This window comes from Struthio camelus, chromosome 2 (genome assembly GCF_040807025.1).
Source record: "Struthio camelus isolate bStrCam1 chromosome 2, bStrCam1.hap1, whole genome shotgun sequence".
Taxonomy (NCBI): Eukaryota; Metazoa; Chordata; class Aves; order Struthioniformes; family Struthionidae; genus Struthio; species Struthio camelus.
Genome location: NC_090943.1, coordinates 104197334 through 104224081, shown reverse-complemented (window position 1 = coordinate 104224081; position 26748 = coordinate 104197334). Strand labels below are relative to the sequence as shown.

At 37.4% G+C, this 26748-nt stretch overlaps 1 protein-coding gene across 7 annotated transcripts; it reads left to right on the top strand.

The window, feature by feature from the left end:
- The first annotated feature begins 1099 nt into the window (after positions 1 to 1099).
- On the top strand, positions 1100 to 24886 carry PRP4K (pre-mRNA processing factor kinase PRP4K). Of its 7 annotated transcripts, none has more exons than XR_011139096.1 (17): positions 1101 to 1246; positions 5232 to 6425; positions 9475 to 9648; positions 9887 to 10042; positions 10805 to 10886; positions 11126 to 11336; positions 13628 to 13701; positions 15133 to 15223; positions 15874 to 16021; positions 17264 to 17401; positions 18594 to 18747; positions 21361 to 21475; positions 21984 to 22135; positions 22602 to 22688; positions 23372 to 23649; positions 23988 to 24122; positions 24635 to 24680. XR_011139096.1 is itself a non-coding variant. In XM_068931965.1 (15 exons), the coding sequence occupies exons 1-15, from the start codon at positions 1209 to 1211 to the stop codon at positions 23573 to 23575; spliced, it is 3018 nt and encodes a 1005-aa protein (XP_068788066.1). In that variant the 5' UTR covers positions 1100 to 1208; the 3' UTR covers positions 23576 to 24886. The 7 variants fall into 7 exon arrangements, 2 of the variants coding, with proteins under 2 accessions (XP_068788066.1, XP_009676324.1); XR_011139094.1 differs by lacking the exon at positions 1101 to 1246 and adding an exon at positions 2168 to 2274; XR_011139095.1 differs by having other exon boundaries at positions 23372 to 24122.
- Positions 24887 to 26748: the final 1862 nt, after the last annotated feature.

Below are 26748 nucleotides of genomic sequence, written 5' to 3'. Positions count from 1 at the left end.
GTGAGAGGCATGAGATTTTCATCCCCTATGCTATATGACTCCTTTTCATTTTGGTCTGGCTCTGTTTTAACAGAGTCTGAAACCTGACATGCTGCATCTGTCTCATGCATGGTAGCCAGCTGGGTCCTGACCTTACTTTTGATGCTGCTTGTGAACTGACAAAGTTTGCACCTGTATGCCTCCACTAGAAACATTTCCACCAGGCCAGCAATCCGGGCTTCAAAATCCTCAGCAACAGCAGCATACAACTAGGATATTGTGATTTCCTCAGGGAAGTGCAGGTTTGTTGATGGAACACATTGGTATTTGCATTTAAATTCACTCATCTTCAGTAGGTGCTGGTAAGTAAATATACTAAAAAAAAAAAAAACTATAAACAGTTAAAATTTGCTTGATGATCTCAGAGACAGCAGCAGATCTTAAACTATTCAAAGAGAGAGTGGATTTAGCTATGGGAGAAACAAAAACATAAAAGGATTAATCAAGTCACTTGCTGTAGTAAAGAACGAACTACAAGTTAACAACATTAAGGCAATTTTGTGCAAATTCGTAACATTCCGTGCCAGGAAACATGCATGATAAATCTCACAGCGAAAAATGCTGGCAAGAAAACCACACTACTAGCACACCAAAGCCTCCGGACCACAATCCTTTACAAGTGTACCGTAAATACGGCAAGGTGAGCCATCATTAACGGCACGCCGGTTCTTTCTATACAGCTTGGTGCAGCCGGAGGAAGAAAAAAATAAATAAGAGAAGCAAAACCTTATTTAAAAAAAAAAAAAAAAGCAACTGTAAAGAGCTTGTCTCTAAGGGTCTGTGAAGCCGCAGGCGCCCTGGTCGCCGACTCCTCCCGCAGGCGGCGGCTTCCCCGTCGCCAAACCGCTTTTAAGCTCCGTCAGCTGGAAGCGGTGCCCCAGCTCTTCCCGAGGAGGTTCCGCCCCACCACACAGCGCCGGGCCGGGCCGGACAACACCGCACCCACTAACCCTCCCCGGCGCCCGCCCCGCCCCGCCCCCTCCGGCGCGCTGCCAGGGCGCCGCCCCTTCGCCGCCGCCCCCCTCCCTGCCTCAGCACGCGGGGTTCACTTCCGGCGGCCGGCTGCCCCCGCCTCAACCCTTCCCCCCCCCCGCCAACCCGCGCCTCAGTGCGCGTGCGCCGCGGCCCCGCGTCTCCCCAGCGGCAGCGAAGGAGTTTGGAAGTTCAAAATGGCCGCCGCGGCGGAGCCTGAGCTACGAGCGCCCGAGTAAGAGACCGGCTGGGAGGCTCCTGGCGATGGCGCCTCGGGGAGGAGGAGGCGGAGGAGAAGAGCGGGCGAGGCCGAGAGGGGCGGGGGGGGGGAGTGGAAGAGAAGCGGCCGGGGTGGAGGTGGCGAGGGAGGAGGGAGATGGGGGGAAGGCGGCCGCTCCGGGGCAGAGCGGTGCGAGAGCGGTTGCTAGGAGCTGTTCGCCGGCCGCCCCGCCGCGAGGCGCCTCTCGCGAGCCGGGGGGGGGGGGAAGAGAAGAGGGGGAGAAGGAGGGCGCGGGAGGCCCGCTCGTTGGGCGCGCGCGAGCCGGCCCGTTGGGGGAGGGGGGGAGGGGAAGCGGCGCCGGGACCTGCGGGCGCGTGTCCTCAGTCCCGCGTGCTCCTTCCTGCCCGCCTTCCCGCCTCGGCAGCGGCGCCGCCGTTGGGGGGGGGGGGGGGGAGGCTCCGCCGCTGCCCTTCCCCGCTCTCTCTCTCTCTCTCTCCGGCACGTCGTGCCCCTCCCCTAGGGGAACGTGTTTGCTGCTGGGAGGCAAATCTTCGCTCTCCGCGTGGTAGCCAGGCCGCTGCCGCCCTGGGCCAGGCGGAGGCCCGGCGAGGCGAGGAGTTCGGGCATCCCTGAGGTGAAGTCGGGCCGGCGCTCCGCAGGTCCCTCCCCCTGCGGGCCGCGGCTCCTCGCCTGAGCGAGGCCTCTCCGGACGCGCGGGGAGGGGAGGCAAGGGGAGCCGGGCCAGCGGGTGCCTCCGGGCCTCTTCTTCCTCCGCCGGCGCCTCAGTCGCCCGCGAAGCCGCTGCCCGCCCTGCGGCGAGCCCACCTCCCCCGAGTCCCGGGCTCTCTCGCGTTATAAAAAAGTGCCTGTGCTGGTGGAAGCAAAAAGCGATTTGTTGCCGCCAGCCCCTCCTTCCTGCCCTCAAAATGACTGGCAACTCCCGGCTCCCGTTGGGAAGTGAAAACCCAGCTGCCGTCTCCCTGCCGAAACGGGGCTCGGATGGTGTATTTTCCTGGCATCGTGCTTAATATCGCAAGATTTAGGTTTGTCGAAACTCACGAGCTCGTGAACGCTTTCTTTGGAAGTTTTGCCTGGAGTTGACAGCCTAATCGCTACTTTATTGCTCCTCTTCACTACATGAATGTTTGTGGCCGTATAAACTGCTCCCTATATTTTTGCTCCCTTAATTTAACAAGTAGCCCTTTGAGGTTTATTTTTCTTCGCTTAATCGTAGAAGTAAAAAAAGAGGAGGAAAATCAGTGTAAATGTAAAACCATGTAGAAGGTGGATACAACGATAAGAGGGCTTAGCGTGTGTAGAGAAATATAACTAAGAGTAATGAAGTGAAAACTGGTAATTGAAAGCCTGAATGCAGGAAAAAAAAACTAGATGGAATCTCTTTGTAGGTCTTTGTCTGTGAATTCAGAAAATAAGGGAAAGTGGGGCTATAACAGGGATATGTCATAATTCCTCTCTCTAAAACCGTTAGCTTCCTAAACATGCAGATATCTGCCTCGTCAGCTTCTGAAGTCTTCTTTAAAAGTTTGCTGACCCATGCAAATAAAGCAGTGAAGCATTTAAATGAAGTAAAAGCTTACCAATAATTTGGAGGGATTACTTGAAATAAATTGAATGTCTGGATTCCAGTGCATGAAGAAACTCTGAAGTATTTAATGTTAATTATAATTTTGTATTTGAAGTAGAAATAAACAGAAAACTAGCAGTCATATTAGCAGTTTTCTAAGATACTGCTGTGATGATGCATCTTATCTGGAGCCTTTATTACCAGTTCACTTTTAGAGAGTGTAAGGTGAGATTATTACATAACACTAAAATAGATTAAATTACAGAATAACGTCCGTTTAACTCTCAGTATCGCTTTCTGGTATTACGAGAAGAAAGACTTGTCCAGCGCAGCTTGAATAGACTGGATTTTGATTGCCTGTAATATTTTCATAATGTTATGAAGTACCATTCATGCAGTAATGGGGAACTCACACAGCTTCCGAAAAAGGCACACAGCCCCCTAAAATTCCCCATGCAACATTTCTCTGCCCTTTAGCCAATTTATGTCACTGGCAATATTTGCTCTGGATTGCAAATCCAAATTTAAAAACAATTTAATACTTTTTCCTTCTTTTTCTTTTGTACCAAATGTAAGAGAAAGCAAACTCATTCAGCAGTTTCTCCTCTTTCTCCTGAGATATCTACTGCTATATGTTGTCATAATGATATCCAGCATCAGGAAGGAGCAGTTGAGGGAAAATGCCTTTCTTTCTATATGCTGTGATTGAGTAACCAGTAGTAATGGCAAATGTGTGGGTTTTTTGTTTCTTTTGTTCTGTTTTTTTTTTTTTTTAAGACATTCTGACTTAAGTTTCTGAATGTTGCATATTTTTCACTCAACCAGACTGTCCTTTTGCAAATTTTCTCATTTCAGAGTAATGATGTGTAAATAGCTTTAGCAAATTATTTTAGTATATGTTGCAGAGAAGTCTGTGGATTGTTTCCCAGGATTTGATTTTACATTAACTCAAACAGGAAAGAAGCAGTAACTGTGTGCTTGTTAAAGATTCTATTAATAAGAGAGATAGTAATAGAATTTGTGTTGGGGGCCATCGTTTAGACCTAGCTTAGAAGGCTTCCGATATATTTATACTATTGGACTTCTGTCTTCAGAAACTAGCAGACTTTGGACAAAATCTCAACAATTGGGTGGGTACTTCCCCACCACCACTCCTGACTTTCGTGCTTAGGCAATTTCATTGCTATAAGTGAGACTTGGAATACAGAAAGTGCTTTATTTCAGTTATTAAAGTGCTGGCTAGTAAATTCTAAAGCTGCAGTATAGATTGGACAAGTTTGTAGACATGTTAACTCTGACACCTATAATGTGATTTAGCAGACAGGTTTCAAAAGATAGATATCCGTGGACAGTTACTTAATTGATATTCTGAGGGAGATGGGGATGTATTTGCTGAATAACTTTAAAAAATCGATTGGTAAGTCAGTTTCAGCTTCTAAGGAAGATAAAATAGGAGAATGCCTAACATGTCAGGACTGAATTTTATTATTTTTGATGCCATTAAATATACTAATTACATTGCTTGTTACTCTGACTGGCTAATTGAAAGGAGATGTTTTTGATAGAAAAGATCTAGATGATTATGTTAATAACCCGCTATATACTTACTTTCAGCTATTTTGCCCAGTGCTGTTTTACAGGCCCAAGATTACGGCCCCCGCCCCGGGAAGCTGACGGTCTGTTATATATTATGAGAAAGCTCTCTGAAATTATGGGCTTCCTTAATTTATCCTATTCTTTAATACCGTTCCCTGTATCACATAAATGAAAAAAAAAACAAACCTTTTTATAACTCATTTATACTAACAGGTGTGTACGCTTGCAGAAAAAAAAAAACAGTTAAAATAATTGATCTGCTTTGCATGAAATTGTGCAGGATTATTTAATTATGTGGTCAGAATAATCCTCAAAAATAATTATTTTGTCCTTCATAGTACAGCTGTATGTTATAAGTTTTGAAAACACTCCTACTCCTATGCCTAAGCCAAACTATGCTTTTTAGAACAGCAGCTAAGAAAGATGATAGACTAATAGGATACATAAATATGCAGCACAGTTGTGCATTATTAACATATATTATCAATATTGAACCTAAAAGCATAAAATAGATTTCACCTATGTATTTTGTTTTGTTAGTGCGTTTACTGACTTGTCTTTCTGTAGCACTCTTCAGTCCCTCCCTCCTCCCTCCCCCCCCCCAAGTCACAAGTATTTGTTCATGGGGGATTTTATGTGGTATTATAGCTTAGTTATGTGAGTTGTACAATTTTAGTTCTGCCAAAACTAGGTAATTAAATACTGGTTAGTTTCCAAAATAAAAACAACAAGAACTGTCATAAAGAGTCTGTCAACTTAACACAGATTTAAGCACTGCAGTGAGTTGATCATGCTGATCTGTAGTTTTTGTTTTCGCAGAGCTGAGGAGGCTGATATGTCTGAGAAAAGTGTAAATGAAGAAAATGGGGAAATATCAGAGGGAGACCAACCTCAGAACAAGCACAGCCGACACAAAAAAAAGAAACACAAACATCGAAGTAAACACAAGAAACATAAACATTCTTCAGAAGAAGATAAGGACAAAAAACATAAACACAGACACAAACATAAGAAGCATAAACGGAAAGAAGTAGTTGATACCTCTGACAAAGAAGATGGACCAGCTAAAAGAACTAAAATTGATTTTTTAGCTCCTCTGGAAGACTTGGAGAAACAAAGAGCGTTATTGAAAGCTGAACTTGAAAATGAATTAATGGAAGGAAAGGTCCAATCTGGAATGGGATTAATATTGCAAGGTTACGAGTCAGGCTCTGAAGAAGAGGGGGAGATTAATGAAAAAGTGCGAAATGGAAATAGACCTGCAGCTAAATCCAACACTAAGGGGAAATTAGAACCTGTGGACAATAAAACTAGTTCCAAGAAAGGAAGCAAGAGTGAATCAAAAGAAAGAACTAGGCACAGATCTGACAAAAAGAAAAACAAGGCAGGCATTGATGGAATCAAAGAGAAAACAACAAGAAGCAAGTCAAAAGAGAGGAGAAAATCCAAAAGTCCTTATAAAAGAAGTAAATCTCAAGATCAGACAAGGAAATCAAGATCTCCAATGCTTAAAAGGCGATCTCAGGAGAAAAATAGAAAGTCTAAATCTCCCCCAGAGGATAGAAATAAGGCTGATGATAAAAATAAATCAAGAGATCGCAGAAAGTCTCCAGCTGTAAATGAAAGCAAAAGTCGAGATCGTGGCAGAAAATCCAAATCTCCAATAGAACTAAGAAGCAAGTCCAAAGATAGACGATCACGGTCCAAAGAGAGAAAACCTAGGAGATCAGAGACTGACAGAGAAAAAAAGCCAATTAAATCTCCTTCTAAAGATGCTTCTTCAGGGAAAGAAAACAGGTCTCCCAGAAGACCTGGCCGGAGCCCGAAAGGAAGAAGCTTATCTCCAAAACAACGTGAGAAGTCGAGAAGAAGCAGATCCCCTCTCTTTAATGATCGTAGATCTAAACAGAGTAAATCCCCCTCTCGAACCCAGTCTCCAGGCAGAAGAGCAAGGAGTAGATCTGCAGAAAGGAAAAGAAGAGAATCGGAAAGGAGGCGTCTGTCTTCACCCAGGTAACTTAAAGATGTCAAGAACCGTGAAAAAATACATTATAGGATTACCTGTCTTCTAGTTTAGTGTTTATGTCTTTGTTTTATTCTGAAAGTAGCTATTAAAAAAGGTAGTCAAATTGCTCACAGTTATGAGCTTCCTTTGTATGTATACAGTTTTCAGAAACATTCCTCCAGCTGTCAGACATGCATACTTGGCTTGGGTTATTAAAGTTGGGCTGGGTTATTTTTTGTGGTAACACTATTATTGGGACAAGATTTGTAGTTCAGGTCTTCTTGTCTTAAGCTGTTTGATTCAGATTTTGGTCTCTACTTTATTTTTTAGTTAATTGTTCTATTTTCAGGAATTTTTGTAAAGCTGGAGTCTCCTGCACTCTTGCATGTCAGCGTTGGCTAACAGTGGATAATTAAAACCCAGAAATGTCTTAGGATACAATCACATGTAGAAATGTACACAGATCTTTAATATCAAGATGCCCTTCTCAGTCATTTTTTCTTTAAAAAAACCAAAACAAACCAAAACAAACAAAAAACAAAACTGTTTCCATTTGCTAGAAGTATGGTAGTATTATTGTACTGTTTTATTATAGGTCGGTCTTGGTGGTGGGATTAATGGTATCATTACCATATTTTGCATACACCTGAATGAGACTGAAATCTTTGAAAATACCTTAAAAATATATTAAATAAATCTTAGCACTTTTTTTTAAAGGCAGTTTACACTATGAAGACAGTTACCTAGAGATTGTAGTATAAATCATCAGAAAATAGTTACTAGCATCTCTTTTCTCTGAAACGGGTAAGATATGGGTAGTAAGTTCCCAATCAGAGAGCAATATAAGTGTATTATTTTTTTGAAGTTAATTCATTAACTGTAATAATTTTAACTTAGTAATTGTAATAACTTATTAAAATTACTAAGTTTTTACTAACTTTTTATCATGGGGTTTTAACTTTGCACATTTCAATAATTAAGAACAAAAACACCAATTTAAAACTTTCTTCTAGAACCACCAATATCTAACTTGGCAAATAAGTGCCTACAAAACGTGGAAGTGTTTCTGCCTGGACCACTGAAGGTTACTCCTGTTCCAAGTATGGGATAGATTCTATAGGTGTAATTGTCAGCTTTATTTGTCTGTATTACATTTTAGCAATACTGCAGGTACTTTGGAGGATGGTCCCAATGGTGATGACCAGATTAATCAAGTATTGTAAATGCTAGCAGTTTACCTAGCTGCTTCCTGGTGACTCAGGAAGGTAACGGTGCACTATTAAAAGTTTATTTTATGACATATTTGACTTTTTTCTTAGCATTTTGCATCTTTCAGTTTTCGTTTCTCATGACAGCTTGTATTGCAGCCAGTTTGAATTAGTTATCTAAACATCATTTCAAATGATGTTCAAGTTCATACTGAATTAACTTTGGCAATGCAGTATTCTGTTATACTGTGGTGAGCAGCACCAGTGGGGGACTGCTAAGAAATAATTTCTGCTGGAAATGTTAGCCAGCCAGTAGGAATTATCGTTCCTCGGGGGACAGCTTGAAATGATTTTCTTAGTTGGAGTCTTAACCACCTGTAACTACCTTAGGCTGCCAGAGAATTTCAAGAGCTTTAATGAACAGTTTTAACTACAAATAAATTGAAATAGCTTTATTTTTTCTGTTTACACTTCCAGCGTTCTAATCATGTTAAATACTTCTAACTTCTTTAACTGAAGCTAATTATTATAAAAAATTGCTATAAATGTCAACTTCTTTTTATGGCATACCTGTGATCCCTGAACTGATTTTTTTTTTTTTTACAGGTATTTTGGTTGACTTTTGGCAGTACAACCACTTTCTTAACCAAAAAGCATGAAACTGTCAGTTTGTCTTGTATTTTTGTTTTTAATATTGTTCCAAAGAACATAATCTAAATTAAATGGGTTAAAAAGATCAGCCTGCTCCAGCATTTGAGTCTACAGTAATAGCCACAGAAAGTGGTACTACTTCTGCCTGTGCATAAGTTTTCTTTCCATCCCATTGTTTACTATTACGCATTAGTTCTGTATGCATGTTCATGATACATAGCTGAGGTAATTGAACCTGATTTAACAGTCGTTAAAAGTATCGCTACAGAATGGCTGAAATTCATCTTTCAGATCCAAGAGATTTTGTTCATTTTTGAGATAGAGCGCCTGAAATAACTTGTTCCAATTCAATTACAAAAAAAAAAAAGATAAAGTAGCAACTATCCTCATTTACTTTGAACAGTGTTGTGGAAATATTTTTCAAGAATTTCTATTGCAGACTCATTAGAATAGTTGCCAAATATTTTTAACCTTTCTGCTTTACAATTTTGGATTGAAGTCTTCTGTCACGGAGTACAGTTATGCTTTTTAATGCAGCTGGTGGCCCATTAAGGATTTTTTTCTTACATAATTGTGAATCTATAGATAAGAACGAACAAATGTTGAATAATGCACAGTGTCAAAATCCAATTTTTTTTAATTTGATGGGGCTAATTTACATGTTAATTAAGAATTGTAATTTGTAGCTGTTGTACTAAAATGTTTTAAATGTTGAAGCTGTCAGGATCTAGTCTCCTGACTGAAATAGACATTACAGTCATTGTTGTGGAAAAGTTCAGTCCTAAATTTCAGCTCTCTGTTATAACAAAGCTTTGGAGAAAATTCTCAATAATTATTTTTTTCATATTTTATTTATTAATACTGTTTTTGATATACTTGAAAACCAGCCACTATTTATATAAGATATAAACACAGGCTTTGTTTTAAATCTCTCTCAGCCTTGTGATAGTAATTAACAAGCTCTGTTTCCAGAGTTGTTCTGAGCTAGACCTATGTATGGGTACATATTTCCTGGGGAGGGGCGACACAAGGAGGGCAACCAGCTCTGCAACATACCTCTCCATCCCTGCCTCAGAAGCCCATCTGGTGGACCCTCTCTTGCACTAAGGTTTTAAAGTGAGCTTTTAGAGGGAATTGTGTTTTTTTTTTTTTCCCTGCTTACTCTTGCTTTACTGCCATTCTCTTTCTTTATTTTAAGAACACGGACAAGAGATGATATTCTCTCTAGACGTGAAAGATCAAAAGATGTCAGCCCACCTAGTAGATGGTCCCCCTCCAGAAGGAGGTCTCGGTCCCCCATTAGAAGAAGGTCTCGTTCACCCCTTCGACGGAGCCGATCTCCAAGAAGGCGGAGTAGGTCTCCTCGGAGGAGGTAAGGACACACGCTACTTCTGTTTTGTAAAATATGAATAAAATAAACTGACATCAATAGTTTATGTATAAAATGTTCATTCATTTCTGTTTTAGTCCAGAATTGTGTATGCTAGCACAGTCCAATTCATTTTGTCATCCATGAATTCATTTGTTTTAGTACTTTGAGTCATTAAGTATATGCATGTTGTAATGAACAGATTTTTCTCCTTTTCTTAAAATACTCTTCTGTTCATCAGAGATAGAGGCAGAAGAAGTAGATCTCGCCTTCGAAGGAGATCCAGATCACGGGGTGGCCATAGACGTAGGAGCAGAAGCAAAGTTAAAGAAGACAAATTTAAAGGTAGTCTTTCTGAGGGTATGAAGGCTGAGCAGGAGTCCTCGTCAGATGAAAAGTAAGCATTTACTTCTAGCTTCTGTTCGTTGTCTAAAAATACAGATTCGCTAATATGGAGAATTAACTGACATTTATCTTCATATGGTAGACAGCTTTTTGGGTTGTGGTCTAAAACTTTACCATGGTGATATTGTCAAACTGCCGTGGTGTGATCTGTGTATAATCTGAAAAACTTTGGTGTACGCAGGAACAATCGAGACCTCTTGTCTAGTAGGCAGGCTTGGGGAACGGTATGTGGTTTTGTTCCTAAATGCAGCTTGATCCGTATCATGTGAAAATTGTTTAGTCTGTGCATAGTTCTATATATTCACTTGAAAAACTACAATAGCCGAAAGGATGAATTGCTATCTGTATGTTGTTTTTTGTTGTTTTTATGTTTGCTGAATAGCTACTTAACCCAACTGTGCAGGAATATCTATTCCTAACAATCACATTTTCAAGGAAAAATAATGCAAGGATGAAAATTAAAAAGTTTTGGGTTTTTTTTCCCCCTTTTTAGAAGTGGTTGTTGTTAATTGTTTACAGTTAAAAATGAAGTAGTCAAAATCCAAAAGACATATCAAAAGCTATGTTTTCCCAGTGAGAAAATATAAATATATACACGGGGATTTAATGTGCCTTTGCTTTCTGAGTCAGTTGAGCAGTTACTCTTCAGTATTAGATTGTATGCCTTCTAGACCAAGGAACCACATTTGCTAGAATTCAGTACATGATCATACATGCTTGTAGTGATACTTAAAAAGTAACGATCTCTTTGTAGTCTTGAAGACTTTGATTTGGAAGAAGAGGACGAAGAAGCAGAAATAAGACAAAGAAGGTTACAACGGCAAGCAATTGTTCAGGTACGTGCTTATAGTATCATGTGGGTTTACAGAATCACGTTATATACTCTTAGGGCAAAAAGTTGTGATCTCTACTTTCATTACTAAGGCAAGGCTATTAGCCTATTACTGATTCACAGTTGCCCTCATTAAATTATTGTAAATGTTAGTCTTGGCTAAAGTTCATGCTTCCGTTGCAGCAACATTGCTTCTGAGATTGAAGGTGTGATGCTGAGATTAATGATAAAATTTCCTTTTAGAAATACAAAGGCCAGACAGAAGATAGTAATATGTCTGTACCATCTGAGCCAAGCAGTCCTCAAAGTAGTACACGTAGTCGCTCAAATTCACCAGATGACATCCTAGAACGAGTAGCTGCTGATGTTAAAGAGTATGAGCGGGAAAACGTTGACACGTTTGAGGCATCAGTAAAAGCCAAACACAACCTCATGACAGTTGAACAGAACAACGGTAAGAATCTGAAATCTCACTATGTAATGCCATTTGCGAAAGCTTAACTCATAAGCAGATCATTGTAAAAAGAGACATTTTATTTAATTTCCTGATACACTTCCAGTCTTGGAAGTATAGTAACTTTCCAGACAGATTTTGAGAGTGCTTACCTGAATATTATAGTACTTAAAACATACCATTAAAATAAACCTTTTTTCGGTAGGGAGCATTATACGAGTAGAACGTGTTTTCCGAGTTTCTCATAACTCTTAATGCAGTTAGTGCTATAAATTTGGAGAAACACATATGGATGCCTGTGTTTATAGTTAAGAATCACCCTTTTTAACGTTACAGTTTTTCTTTTCAGTCTCTTTTTTTTTTTTTTTTTTCGAAGCCACTGTTTATGAAGAATGTACATGGATCTGTAGTCATTTAGATTGCCAAAATGGACTTCTTAGCACTTTTGAGAGTCATCCTAATCAGAGTAACTGTTGGTGAGGGAAGAGTTCTTTACTCTTCTTCTTCCCCATGCGTAATTATGGACAAAAATGTTGAAATATGTCATCACATAAAGCCTGCATTGTGCCTGGTGCAGCAAAAGGAGCATAGACGATCTCCCAGAGCACCCTGTAGTGTTGAAAGCTCGCTTCTTTTCTCTTTTGGATTACTGGAGCTAGATTATTGTACATCTTCTCAGCAGTCAAAGGTGTGCCTTTAGCCCGTGTGCAGACATAGTTGGGGTAGTTTTAACTATTACAGTTACTCTTTACAGTTTAATTGCAACAGCACACTGTTCAACTAGGGCTGTGAAACCTTCCCATCTCCCAGTAAATAGTTGGACGATTAGCTTGTATTTAGTGTCAAGCTCTACATGTATCCTTGGGGACTAAATACAGCGTGTTGCAGTGGATGCTTCTCTTTGAAGTAATGCTACTTCTCTTTGAGACTGCTGTATTGTGCTGGAATCCGTCCTTCTGCTCCCCTTAGCAGTCTGTTTTCATATTGTTTTGCAATGTAGGTGGAAAGAGCTTTTTTTTAATGTACTTTTTCTCTATTTGCATACTATGAAAACCAAGTCTTTTTTTACGTTTAACGTATTTTCTTTGTCAGAGGTACGCACCGCTTTCAAATTTTGTCCACTGAAGTCTATGAAAATATAACTTGTCAACTACAAAGACGTTTCTTAAGCTGTGGAAAAGGTTTTAAAAAGTAGATGAGTTGCACTCTTATCAAATCCTGAAATTGTCATATATTGGTAGAATTCTGGGTCGGGGTGGCTATCGCAACAGATGGAAAACAGTGACAGGATCATGGGTTTTTTTGTAGCCTGACCTCACACAAAGGCGAGGTAATAAGTTGTACTCATTGTAGCCTGATGAAAGTGTGAGTAACGTGAACTAAAGAAAATCTCAAGAGGATGCCAGAAATGGCAGTATCTTGAAACCGTGGTGTCAGCGTTATTGACAGTTTTCAATGGTTTGAGAAAATTTCAGTTCAATTATCTTTTTATATGAAAGTGGTTGGCTATGTGCATTGTGAAAACTGGAGAATTCTGGGGTTAACCGTTTATTTTCTCCACTGCTTAATACCGTTAAGGGAATGTTTGTAATTTATTATGGTCATGATGGAATGCTACCAAGATACGTTATGAAATAGTTTGAAGTTTAATTGCTTTCACTAACATATGTACTTAATTTATATTTCTTTGTTTTTGTCTTATCAACCAAATAAAATGTCTTTGGGACTTTAAAGATGATTAAAAGGTGAGAAAGGGATAATCTTGCCTGCATTAAGAATGTTTCTCTTTTAAACATAATAACTTCATCTTTGATTATAAGTTACACGCAAGCTCCTTTTTGATAGGAAAAAAAGTTGAAGAGAACACTGCCTAAACAAGCAACTTTTGGGCTTTACAACTTTGTTTTTTTAGTAAAATACCTTATGTTCAGCAGAAAACGCTAAATTTGTATATTGAATACATATGTATTCGCTATCAGTAGGGATCATGTAAATTATGAGATTTTTTTTTCTTTCTATATGAATTATTTGAAATCTATTGTGCTTAATTTTTCAAGAAGTATACATATTTTGAGTGCACTGAAAAAATTAACCAATCTGAGCTTTTCATTTGTAGAGTTTTTAATTATATAAAATGGCATTTGCCAAAAGGAGTACTAGAGCCACTTCTTTACCACCATATTGATCTTAAATTATATTGCAAAGATATCAAGACACAAATTATACTAGTGCGATAGTTATTGTTAGCTTGTCCTCATTTTCATGTTGAATAATCTAAATTTCCTTTTAAGGTTCAGCTCAGAAGAAGCTGCTAGCTCCTGATATGTTCACAGAATCAGATGATATGTTTGCTGCGTACTTTGATGTAGGTAATTCTTGGAGATGAAATATATGGATTTCCACTTGCCTTTTTGTTAAGGAGTTACTGTCACTTGAGTTTTGTGGGAATTCGGATTATAGAAGCATGTGTAACTGGGTGGCAATATAGTCTGAATCGTTAGATTGGCTGAGGCAGACAAAGTAGTTCTTAATATTTCACCGAAGTAAAATTTACTGAAAGTAGTGGGAATTTTGCCTGACTGAATTGCTTGCAGGTTTCACCTGCTGTTTGAATAGGATGTGTGATGGCATACAGTAACAAGGTTCTTTGTATATTAAGCTCTTATGTTCATGTTACCATCTGCACTTCTCTAAATACATACCCTCTTCAGAGGGTCATGCATGGTTACTTAAAAGTGTGTGTGTATGAAGTATTTTCATTTGCTGATGATGCTGCATAGGACTAATCTGGTGGCTTCTTTTTAGATTGAGGTGCGTTTCCTATTTTTACTTTTGCGCTGTTCCAGCAGCTTTTCTTTAAATATGCTGCCCTAGTCTGCAAACCTCGGCAGTTCAATTAATTATTTTGAGACTTTACACGCGGTTCTCTGTATACCTACTTAGTTATTGCTGATACGCAACCATTGAGAGATAGGTCAAGACAACAACTTTCTGAGCACAGAAATTCTCCAGGTAATTTTGTTTTATGGCTGACATAATCCATTAGTTATGATGGAAGTATTGGTGACAAAAGGCTACTGCAGTGTCATTCTACTAACACCATAAAAAGGAAAAAAAATCCTTTGACCCGGAAAAAAAAATTAATACTTGTGTTTTTTAAAAGTTTGAAAATGACAGACAGGGACTTAAATGGGTTATGAGTAGTTCTCCCTTCCAGGAACCTACTGTCCAACTGAAGATACTCTTAACTACTTAGATTTGAATTTGAATAATATATTGCCACATCTGTCAAGAGATGTTAGCAACAATTGCAATAATTTTATGATCATAAGTATAATGGTATGAATTTTGTGCAGTAGCACAGAATGAACAAAAACTCAAGCCTTAAAAAAGTGTGTTTACCCCCCAAAGTGCTAAATTTTATTTCTGCAAATGTCGGTAAAAGTGTTATTCATATGGTCTAGAATTTGTATTCTGATTTAACTTGTTCAAATTCCTTGTAGTAATAATTGAAACTCTCTGCCTTTTTCTAATATTTAGTAATAGTTTTATTGATTGTTTCTACCTTCTTCCCCTGAAACAGTTTGCAAATACTGATGTTTAAATAGCATTTTGTGTTCAGTACCTTATCTCTGCTAAAAGATAAGTGTGTTTGCACTGTGGAGAGGAACAGTGTTTCAGTGCAAAAAAGTGCCTAATCATGTGGGCTTTTGGGTTTCGTAAGTAAACATCACAGAAAAAAGCACGTATTTGGAGCGCACAAGTAAAGCTGTTGTTTTTGTCCTTTTAATTTCAGAGTGCTCGTCTAAGGGCTGCTGGGTTTGGAAAAGATTTTAAAGAAAACCCAAATCTCAGGGATAACTGGACCGATGCAGAAGGCTATTATCGTAAGTTCTATATGTCGATTTGCACTTAAACTTGAAATGAGGATGCTAAATGGAGAACATCCTCGTTTAAAAGCACTGAAACATTAGCCTAAAGTAATCACACTCTAGGACCCTTGCTTAGTTTGACACATTTGTGTAGTGTCAAACTGCTGCTACATATATCACAAAATTTCAGTCGGAGTAAAACTAAAAACCCTCCATAGTCATTTACAGCCATGAGATCACCCTCACAGAGGAAGTGGGAACTGGCCGGGATCTGAAACCAAAACAGTGTTCAAGAGAACATAGATGCCAGTCATGCTAGTTGTCATCTAGTACTTAGCATGGAGATACCAAGTGAACGTAGTTCACTTGACTACTCAGTGTTCAAATCATTTGCAGTAGTAAAGGGCAGAAGAAATACTGCTGTAATGGATGAAGTGGGCATGCAGCTTTTAACCTCAGTTACGAAAAGACCGCAGGCTTACAGAATCACAATTTCAGTTCCACGCAATTTTCACACAGCTAGGTATAAAATGTTGTATGCCGTGAAGTTTTTAAGTGACTATCCCTTTTCCTCCTTTCTGAATTATACAGTATTGTTTTTTTCATAAAATATTTTGTTTGTCACTCATAATTTTTACTGTAAACTGCTTGATTTTATCCTTCAGGTGTTAACATAGGCGAAGTTCTAGATAAACGTTACAATGTCTATGGTTATACTGGCCAGGGAGTCTTTAGTAACGTAGTGCGAGCCAGGGATATGGCAAGAGCAAACCAAGAAGTAGCTGTTAAAATCATCAGGAACAACGAACTTATGTAAGTAATGTTTTTGCCTAATAATAAAACAAATGTAACATTTAGAAGTTTTTCATTGTGTGATTTGAATCTCGCTTTATCTTAAGCAAAATCACAGATTACAGCTGTGATTCCTGCTTTTCTGCTAATATGAGACATATAATTGGAAGCGCTTGAGCACTCTGAATCCACACTTCTTTACAGCTATCACAGAAGGGTACTTGCATTTTTGTCAGGCACTTTCTCATTTGCAAAACTGCAGGGAACAGTGGTGGCAAAGAACAACCTTACAGTCAATTATATGGCCTGCCCAAGTCTAACATTTTTGAGATGGGAGAACAGAAGAGTGCTAGCTGTGGACTGTATAATTTTGTTTTGATGGACCAAATCCATTTGGCAGGCTATAAATTGGATCCTAATCGGTCACCAGCAGCTTTTCTTTTTTAATATATTCTGTGTGTGTGCACAGGCATGCGCATGCCTGTGCGTATAGGCAAGGGATGGGACTGTGCCTATAGAGAAAAAATTACTGGAGGGCTTTCAGATTAAGTGAACATTAATTAGTGCAATGTTGCATTAAACTGTGTTATGCTGTATCAGGATTCATCTGTAACGCGTTTTCAGCATCTGCTGCAGCGTTGCTGGTATCCTGTATTATGTCTTCTGCCATTAAAGACAACTCAAGAAAATCTTTTCCATGCGTTTTACCAGGAAAGTTTTAAAACTGGCATTGTATATACAACTGGGTTATTTTGGTTTATATGAATAGGCCATTAGAAATGATAAAAATAAACTGGCAATAAATTATTTCAGTTTGGTATTTTGTGTAGATAGTTGTTCAGTTTGGGTGTGTACTTCACTCTGTAGTCAGTTCAGCTTAAAATGACTTAATAATATACGTGGTTAAGTACTTTTAAAAAAGTAAACTTCTGAAATTGAAGTAAGTGTTCTGTAAAACTCAACCGTGCCATATTACAGGAGGAAATCCAATTTCAGCTTTGAATGCAACCAGGAGGGAGGAGGAAAGTACAAGTAGGTTACAAAGTCACAGATGCTGCTCAAAAAATGGAATAAACTTACCTACTGTGCAGACACTGAAAGTAAACTACAGATTACTTTTTTTTTTAACCAGTGCTACATTAAGAAACCACAGAACACTTCTTGTTTCCTGATAATTATAACCAGTCAAGTGAATGTCTAGATTAAAAGAAGGTACTAGAATTTTAAACATTTTGTTTTCTAACTGTATTTCTTTGTTTTCAGGCAAAAAACTGGTCTAAAAGAACTGGAATTTTTGAAGAAGCTCAATGATGCAGATCCTGATGACAAGTTTCATTGTCTACGATTGTTCAGACATTTCTACCACAAACAGCATCTCTGTCTTGTATTTGAGCCGCTCAGGTAAGATGACAAATGTATGGGGCTCTCTATAAAAATAAAGTTCAGTTAAGTCATCTTGAACATTCTGTTCTTGACTGTTGTTTTAGTCGTGGCATCTTTCTTGTTCCATTGCCAACATTCAAGAATGCAAGGAATTTTATTTAAAAAAAAAAAAAAAAAAGGGAAGCACAAGTCCACAGACTACTGAACTATTTCAGATTTACCTGAAGCATCATTATGAACTTGCTGCCTGGTCAATATTTGAAACAAACGAACAAAAAAAACATTATTAAAGATGATTCATCTTACTGACGTTATTCTTGATGATTTTTTTGGTCACCATGTTCTTCTTGGCTTTCATAATTCTTTATTTTATGGTTTTGGATTCAGACTGCATTCCCAGAGAAGTTCAACAAATGCTGTATGTTATTTGAAGACTACATATGTAACAGTGCTCTAAGGAAGAAAATTGTTAAATACTTTACTTGCTTTTGCTTTAAATAGTCAGATTCCTCTAACAGGGTATTTGCAGGCAGTGTGTTTTATGATAGATCTGGATATATTCTATGCCTTAGTTCCCATTTCTACTTAGATGGAGACATACTGTTGTTCATATTCTAAGTTTTCTGTGTATGTCATATTTTAATTTTTGGCACGATCTTTTGAGATGAAGATAAATTTTTTGCTGAAGCAGTGCAAGTTTTACAAAATGGCCATTATATTTTGCTTAATAAGCAATAAGACCAATTACTTTCCTGAGCTGCACTTTTTATAACACACTTGTACATTATTATATCTTGTGATGGATTCATTGCTCTTTTTATCTGTCTGCTTTTCAAGTCATCAAAATGTGGCCTCCTCAACCTCTTTCTCTCTTTTGTACTTCTTAACAACAACAAAAAAAAGAGTGCAAAGACAGTATAGTTGTTAAGAAAATGCAGTTCATGTGCAGATTAATCCTGTCAAATTAATCTTGATTAAAAACATGTTCTGAACTGATAAGTCAGTCTACTCATAACTGCATGGTATATAGTAGATCTGATTGACCAACCGTTCTGCTTCATTGCTGAACCTAATAAGAATATATCTTAAGTTGAATGCTGCTTTTCCCAAAAGCCTAAAGCTAACTAGTTTCTTCATATTTGTCTTACAGTTTAGAGGGCAAAATGCTTTTTTTTTCATTAAGCTATCTTCTGTTCTCTCTCTTTAATAGCATGAATTTACGAGAAGTGCTGAAAAAGTACGGAAAAGATGTTGGTCTCCATATTAAAGCTGTGCGTTCCTACAGCCAGCAGTTGTTCCTGGCATTAAAACTTCTTAAAAGATGCAATATCCTACATGCAGACATTAAACCAGATAATATTTTGGTAAGTAATAAATAATTTAAACTTATTTTGCACAGTCTATAGTGTAAAATAAAATATGTGAAAAATCAAATATTTGAGATGAATACCATTTCTCTGAATTCTGTGAATTTACATGAAATCAAAAATTTGTTTCTTTTCCCTGAAAAATTTTAGAGTTCATGTTTTGAAATAAAATGCTATCATGGTATAAATAGTAAATAAGAAATACAATACAATTAAATACTTAAATTGCAACTAAGCTTCCAAATCTTTTATCTAGTACAGTCTTTCTCAAACTAACCTATATCCACTTATCCACTTGCAGCTTTTTATAAAGCAAATCTTCTGTAGTCTCAGCATTTTTTCCATCAGCAGTTGAAAAATGCTCTTGCTTTCTGCAAAGTTTAATTAAATAGATTGAGGATGGAGATTCTGTTTATTTGAATGACATGATGAGGAAAAGTGCCCAACACTCAAAATCAAACATGGATTAACTTTGATTTTTCTTGCGGTCGTCCCAGTGATGCATTCAGTTTTTTATTTTACTCAAAATGTTGACTTCTTGCCATTGCAGCTCTAAAATTTGCCATCTAAATGCTGTTTTATGAGTGGCATTCTGGATACTGGAGCTCTAAACAGATATAATGTCAGGATCTAGGATGAAAGTCCAGCAAGAATATTCTTCCATATCTAGAGAACTGGAAATCATTTGCGGTCGTCTTTCCAGTCACTGTAGTCTTTTCCAGAAGGTTTTTTTTATACTCTTCACTGGTTGAAATAGTCTGTAACAGATTCAATAACAAACATACAGGAGTAGTCTTTACCAAGGAGATATTTTTAAATAATGATTAAGCAGGAATGTAAAAGGGTAGTTCTAGTAAGTCTTTCGTGTAACCAGTATTACTGAAAACAATTCTACCTACCTGTGTACGTGTTGGTCTTTGACAATTTTAGATATAAAAATTGTTGTGTTTCCTACTATGAAATGTTCAGTTTATTCAGAGTTCTCTCCATGTCTTGCAAATTTCTGCGTTTTGTTCCAAAGTCTTGCATATTTCTTTCACTTTATTGCACTTCTGTAATTTATATTAGGAAGTTCTGAAGTTGCTTTTTTATGGTATTAGAAAAGAATCTGTGGAGGAAAGAGGTTCCTGTCATACGCTTCCTTCTCAAGCCTAAACTTTGAAGCGCTGTGACACCCAGCATGCTTGCATTCACGTAGATTATGAAACTGTGTTGCTTCATGTCATACAACTAACCAGTTTATGAAGCTGACTATAGTAAAACTATTTTTAGATAACCTAAATAATTGACTTATACATTTCTTATTACTTAAATCCTTAACATGGAGTTGCCCAGAAAAATGAGTATGTATAAATATTTAATTTAAAGAAATGTAATTTAAGTCAGATAATTTGCTCTTTAACGACTAGAGGCTTTGTCAGATTTTTTTTTTCTATGTAATTTATTTCATGTGCATGTTAGATACCAGTTTCTAATGATAAGGTAACATCATTGCAGCGTTGTTTTTCTTGCGAGATTCGTTACTGGAAGATGATTTGAATGACCAAGGACAGATCAGTTAATAACTAATTATGATCATAACTTTTCTCCCACTGCTACAGGATGTTGATAAATCAATGCCAATTCATTAAAGTGTCAGCTTACTGGTGCTGTGATGAGGTGTGTTTAGGTTTAAAAGTAGCTTTTGGTTGTTCTTGACATAGGATGTTTGGTCTCAATTACACTTTAAAGGTGACTCACTTGTTTCCCAAGTGATGTTTGATATACCTTTGATCACATTCTGGACTGGTCTTTAAGTAATACAATAGTAGTATGGTCTGCCTATTGGAAGTTGCTAACTTTAATTCTGCAGAGATGCAGGTAATATTTAGGGGATGCATAAGGGATTACTAACTTTGCACCAAGCCAGATGAGGCAAAGCAAAGTCAGTGCCCTAATGCCATGGAAGAGTTATCTGAGCCCTGCTCAATATTTATATCGTATATATCTGTTCAAAAAGTTATTTGAAGTATGTATGTGTGATTTTTTTTTTTTTTTGGCATGTTTGTATTCATTTTGAAAGAGGTGGGAACTCTAATATAAACTATGTTCACTTAATAACCCTGTGTGTCTCTTTGACTGTCATGCCATGAATTTCAGAAGCTATGGAAGTACGTTTCTGACTTTCTCAGCAGGTGTCACTATTACTATGTATGCTAGAGAAACCTTAAAATAAAAAATGCATATTTTTGGCACGTTTTGTGTTTAATTTTTGATATCTTGACAGAAGCAGTTTTATAACATTCCAAGTTTTTTTCCCCCTACTTTAAATGCAGAAATAATGAAATAACACAACTGAAAAAAAATAGTAAGGTGGATAAGGGAAAAGTACATGAAAGTCACCTTTTCAGTATTTCATATGATCTGAAGACATTAACTATAACTTTAATTAAGAAGGCTTTACCGTTTGTTCAGAATACAGAGAGGAAGGATTGAAACATGGGAAGAACTTGAAATTTAACAGCTGGATGTTCTTCTTGTCCCTGACATGAAGGTGGTGTTAATTTCACAGTGTTATTGGCAATCCTGTCTACAAATAGTGCTTATATATATTTTTTTTTTAACTTGCAGGTGAATGAATCTAAAACTATATTAAAGCTGTGTGACTTTGGATCAGCTTCCCATGTTGCAGATAATGATATTACACCATACCTTGTTAGTAGATTTTACCGAGCTCCTGAAATCAGTAAGTAAATTTGTATTGGCCACGCTCATCTTAAGCAGTAGCAGGATATACCACTATGAGCAAATGAGAATTTGCCTTGAGTTTATCCTCTGTTCAGTCCCAGAATAATGTCACTTTGGAAATTTATGGCAGTCAAAAGTTCAGACTTTGGAAGTCTGTGTGTGAGTCCTCATGCATGTTGGTTGGCAGCTCAGCGAGGGCAGGGAGAAGTCCTTCTGATTGGTTATAGTTTCTGTTTTAATTCAGAGATATTGTTCTGACTTTGTGTTTATTAAAAGCTTAATTTGTGGTAATCTGTTTCAGTGTTAGGTAAAACCCTCCCTTTCTAGAAGAGGCATCCTGTAAAAGTGAGGAGGATTGCTTCCTTCTTTGATGGTACCTCGTTATTCCTAAGAGTAGGAGCACCAACATAAGTTTCCAAAACAGAGCTTTTTTCATCTGTTTGCTTTTACGATAGTATATCTGTAAGGCTGCCTTTATGGAATTAACTTGGTTTGCTCTGTTTCAGTTATAGGAAAAATCTATGACTATGGTATAGATATGTGGTCTGTAGGCTGCACATTATATGAACTTTATACAGGAAAAATACTCTTTCCTGGCAAAACCAATAACCATATGCTGAAACTAGCCATGGATCTCAAAGGAAAGATGCCAAACAAGGTAAGGAAAAAGAAGTATATAATTTCCATTGACATCTGAAACTAGTGAATTGAACATACTTTCTTTTTTCTCCTTTAATTCTGTTTCTTATCGTATACATCTTCTCTTAACAGCCAGTAAATATCAGACATCCCTCTGACTGTATAATTTATATTGATTTAAAATCTTATGAAGTGAAAGTGTACAGCTTCTTTTTCATAGACTAAGTATAAAGTGAAAGCAGAAACCTTCTAAGCACTGACCTGAAAAAATACGTAAGTCAATGGAAGATACTGTGTCCTTTTTCAACTGGTAATACTGAACTGTATCTTTTTCATTGAACCTCTAGTCGTTTCGCACTGTCCTTCGGACATATTTTTTATTAAATTATTCATGTTGCAATCAGTTAGTAGATGTTGATGTTAATTGTGGAATTTGTAAGTCTTAGAGAACTTAACCTAAAACTCTTGCCTCTCTTATTTTCCAGATGATTCGAAAAGGGGTGTTCAAAGATCAGCACTTTGATCAAAATCTCAACTTTATGTATATAGAAGTAGATAAAGTGACAGAAAGGGTAAGTCCTTAGTGTTCAACTAAGCTATTACTTTTTTCCAGGCTTTTCTACTGCAATGGTGTTTCCAACACATCTTAATTAAAAATAATATTTTGGAAGTTATTAGAATGTCCTCTGGAGGCAGCGTGTATAGAGTATATGGTTATAATCTGGCAATAAACATTTTTCCTGTAATTGGATAACTTGGTCTTTAAGAGAAATATGAGCTGCTTCTTTTTAGGTATAGAAGGTGTCTTCATATAAACTGTCCTGAAATTACTGATAAAAAATATTCTGCCCTCCTTTTAGAGAAGAATGTCCAACTTAAGTATGACCTTGTTGTAGGAGGTCGCTGTTATTTTCTGTGCAGTTTTAACACTGGAAGTACGTCAGGTATACCAGAATTAATGATCAGATGTGGGACACTGTCTGTGTGGACTTTTGATGATGATCTCAATTAACTGAGGCTTTAGGTTCATGTACACCTACTCTTGATGAAAAGTAGTCTGGCCTACCCCTGACTGCTTGTTTCCACATCTTCCCTTTGCCTGTGTGAGGATTTATGAGGCCCTGTGATGAACTGCACGGGGGAACTGATCAGATATAACCCTGCAAAGAAGTTATTTCTTAAGCCTTGTAAAACAGAAGGGGTTTTGTGCACTACTTCAGTTCTACAACAAGGTTACCATTTTTTGTATTCGTAGGAGAAAGTTACTGTTATGAGCACCATTAATCCAACCAAGGACCTGTTAGCAGACTTGATTGGGTGCCAACGACTCCCTGAAGACCAGCGTAAAAAAGTACACCAGCTGAAGGACTTGTTGGACCAGATTCTAATGTTAGACCCAGCTAAACGGATTAGCATCAACCAGGCTCTTCAGCACGCCTTCATCCAGGAAAAAATTTAAACCAGATGAAGAAGTTCAAAGGGTTTGAGTAATTAAGATACAAAGACTGAAGAAATTTCACAGCAGTTATTAATGTATATAAACATAAATATTTCCCCTGCAAAGTTGAGGAAGAAATGATACATTTGAATTAACATCAAGGCTGATATTTCTTTTAGAAATGTTAGAGTAATTCTGTTTTGTGTCTTATGTGAAAATTTTCACTGTAGAACTGTTTTAATTGCCAAGACTGCACAGAAGTACAATGCTAATGTATATCGTTGCAGTTCGTATATATTATAAAAAAGAAAAAGCATCTGTTATAAAAAGAGCAGTAATACTGGGTGGTTGATTTGTTTTTAGCAGACTTGGCTTCATTTTTGTCTTTAAAAAATGGCCAGCATAAATGCTGTTTATATTCACATTTTCCTAGGTGTGTGTGTGCAGGCCACAGCAGCATGCCCTTGGTGTAGTCAGTGCCGAAGGGGGTCTGTTCCTTCTTGAGCCTGCCCGCAGGGATGGTCTCCTCTTTTAAAGCAGGTTGTGTACAACTTTCAGTACACTGAAGGTAAGCTAACCCATCAACATCACCGGTGTTTAAGCTGTTATTTTACTGGAACAACTGACAAATGAGAGACAATAGCATTGTGGCAGAATTCCCTGCATGTTTGATAAATGATCTTGTTTTATTTTCTGGCATTGCAACCGTGGCATAGTTAAAACTTCCGTTCTGTTCATCACATTTAAAATTTTGAGAGCGCGCACTTGATGGATAGAGCGCCTTCAGTGTACTGTTTCTTATTACTTTAATTTTTTAATCAACTTGCTATAGACTTTGTATACATTTTGTTAAATACAGTTCACTATGACATAGAACCAATACTTACAGAAGAGTTTTCATTTAGTAATTGCATACGTTGGAATCTCATTCAAAAGACCTTATATCTAAAGGATAGATAGACAACATAATGAAATTTTTAACTATTTGTATGTCATTTTGAAAGTGTACTGCTTTATGCTAAAAGTGTTTCATTTGTTCATTGTTTTCATTATTTGTGATCATGTTGTCTTTCAATACAGGCATAAACCTTCCACTCTTGAACAAAGCAGCTGCTTTTTAAAAGCGGTAATTGCTTCTTTACCTTTTATTTCTTTTGTAAATGAAGCTTTTCTTTAAGAAATGTGACTTTAAAGTGTTGTCTCTTGCATAAAACAGTTGACACTTACTTATTGTAAAGTGAAGATTGTTCTGCTGCATGTAAAGTGGACCATGCAGATTTCTGTATGTTTTCAGTATGCATCATTAGATAATAAAGTCTTTTGTGAACAAGGCATTTGTAGCCATTTTTAAAAGAATCTGTCTTCAGTGATGGTAAATCAGGTAATTTGTAAGAACCACCCCTGCATTTTCTATTAATCATTTAATTGAAGGATTTATTAAAAATTATGATCTTTGGGAGTGCTATAGGCTATGTTAATTAGATATATAATTATCACTGCTTAAAGAAAACAAAAAACCCTACAGATACTGTCTGTCTGCTTTCATTGTAATGAAATTATTCCTGTAGGAACGTGGGATTAAGTTCAGGATTTAACTAATGTTTGTGCTGTTTTTCTCACTTTTCCTTTTGATGGTGCTGAAAGAGAAAAAGGAAAGCGAGTCACAGGCCACTCAACGCCTACTCCATGGGTCTGATTTGCTGAGACACCAACTTCACCTTCCTAACAAGGTTATTTCTGACAGCATGTGTAGATAAACATTTAGCAACAAGTTAAAAACAGCTTGAAACATTTGTGAGTTGGTTATGCAACATGAGGAAAGCAAAATCAAACTTTTCAGGTCCATACTGCTGTTTAATAATTCTATTGTACAGTATTAAGAAGTTCATCTTTTCATTTTTATTGATATAGCCTGAAAAGGTGTGCAAAACCCACTAGTTTCACATATTTTATAATACTTTAAACTAAGGAGGGTTTTTGTATCCATCTAGGTACATAATGGCAACAATCAGGCACTCTTAGTGCTCTCAAGAATGGAAAAATGAGGCAAAGCAGTCATTCTGCTGGTGGGGGATACCCCACCAAGGAGATGTAATGAACGAACTACAAACACAGGCAGGAGATGGGTGGTTTTATATGCTGTTTGGAACTTTCAACCTGTCTCTTCTCAATTTATATTCCAATAATTGTATTAAAAAGTAATCTGTTCTTATTTCCACATACTAAGGTATCTCGTTCATACAGGAAATAGAAAATGCAGCTTTCACATTTAATGAAATATTAGTTGCTTGCTAGTTAAATACAGAAAGTAACTTGCCCTTGCACAACATAGGCAGCACTTCTGATGGCAATTTTACACAGATATAGTAAGAGCCTATTCTTTCTGTTGCTTTGTATTTTATTCTTAACATAGGAATATAAAACAATGAAATGAGTTGGTGATACAGAAACAATGCAATAGAAACAATGCACCTTAATGCCTACAGAACTGTCTTAAGCTAATCTGAAGAAACATAAAGTTGCTCGTTTACTTGTTCTTTGTGTTGTAGGTGCAGCTCAAAAGAAGACGATGACTACCAGAAGACATGAGCAAAGGTTTCTGTCCTATAAAAGATATGAAAAATACTCTTCATGTAGTTCTGTCTAATCTTTTGATTTCCAGCATTCCAATTTAGAATTAACACTGCTGCTGTATTCTTCTTAGAATATACTTACTGTATTAGTATTTGTTACATAGATGTGCTTGTTTCTGTTCTGGTGGAATTTTTTTTTTAATTGTGATTAAATGTAGGTAAATATTAGCATTTAATGAGTTTTTTTTTTATGATAAAATGGTCAGTACAAAACCTGTCATTTAGGAAAGTCTTAACACTATGTTTGGTTAAAATACATTTTTTTTAACTAGTAAATATATAAGCAGACTGTACTTTTTTCTTGAATTTCAGCAGGTTCCTTATTTATTTTAATTCTGTCAAACTTTATTGTTAAACGAGACTGGCTGATAGGGAATTGTTCAAAAAGAAGTGGATTTCAGTCCTCTGCCCTGTTTCAGCTTCAGCTTTTTCTGCTGGCAACAACAGAGAGTCTTTAATTCTGACTTCAAAAGCCTCTAGAATAGAAGACTTCTTGACCAAGGAACCTCTTCAGTGACAGGCAATACCTGCTCCTTGTAGCCTGTGGTTTCTGAGGCTAGC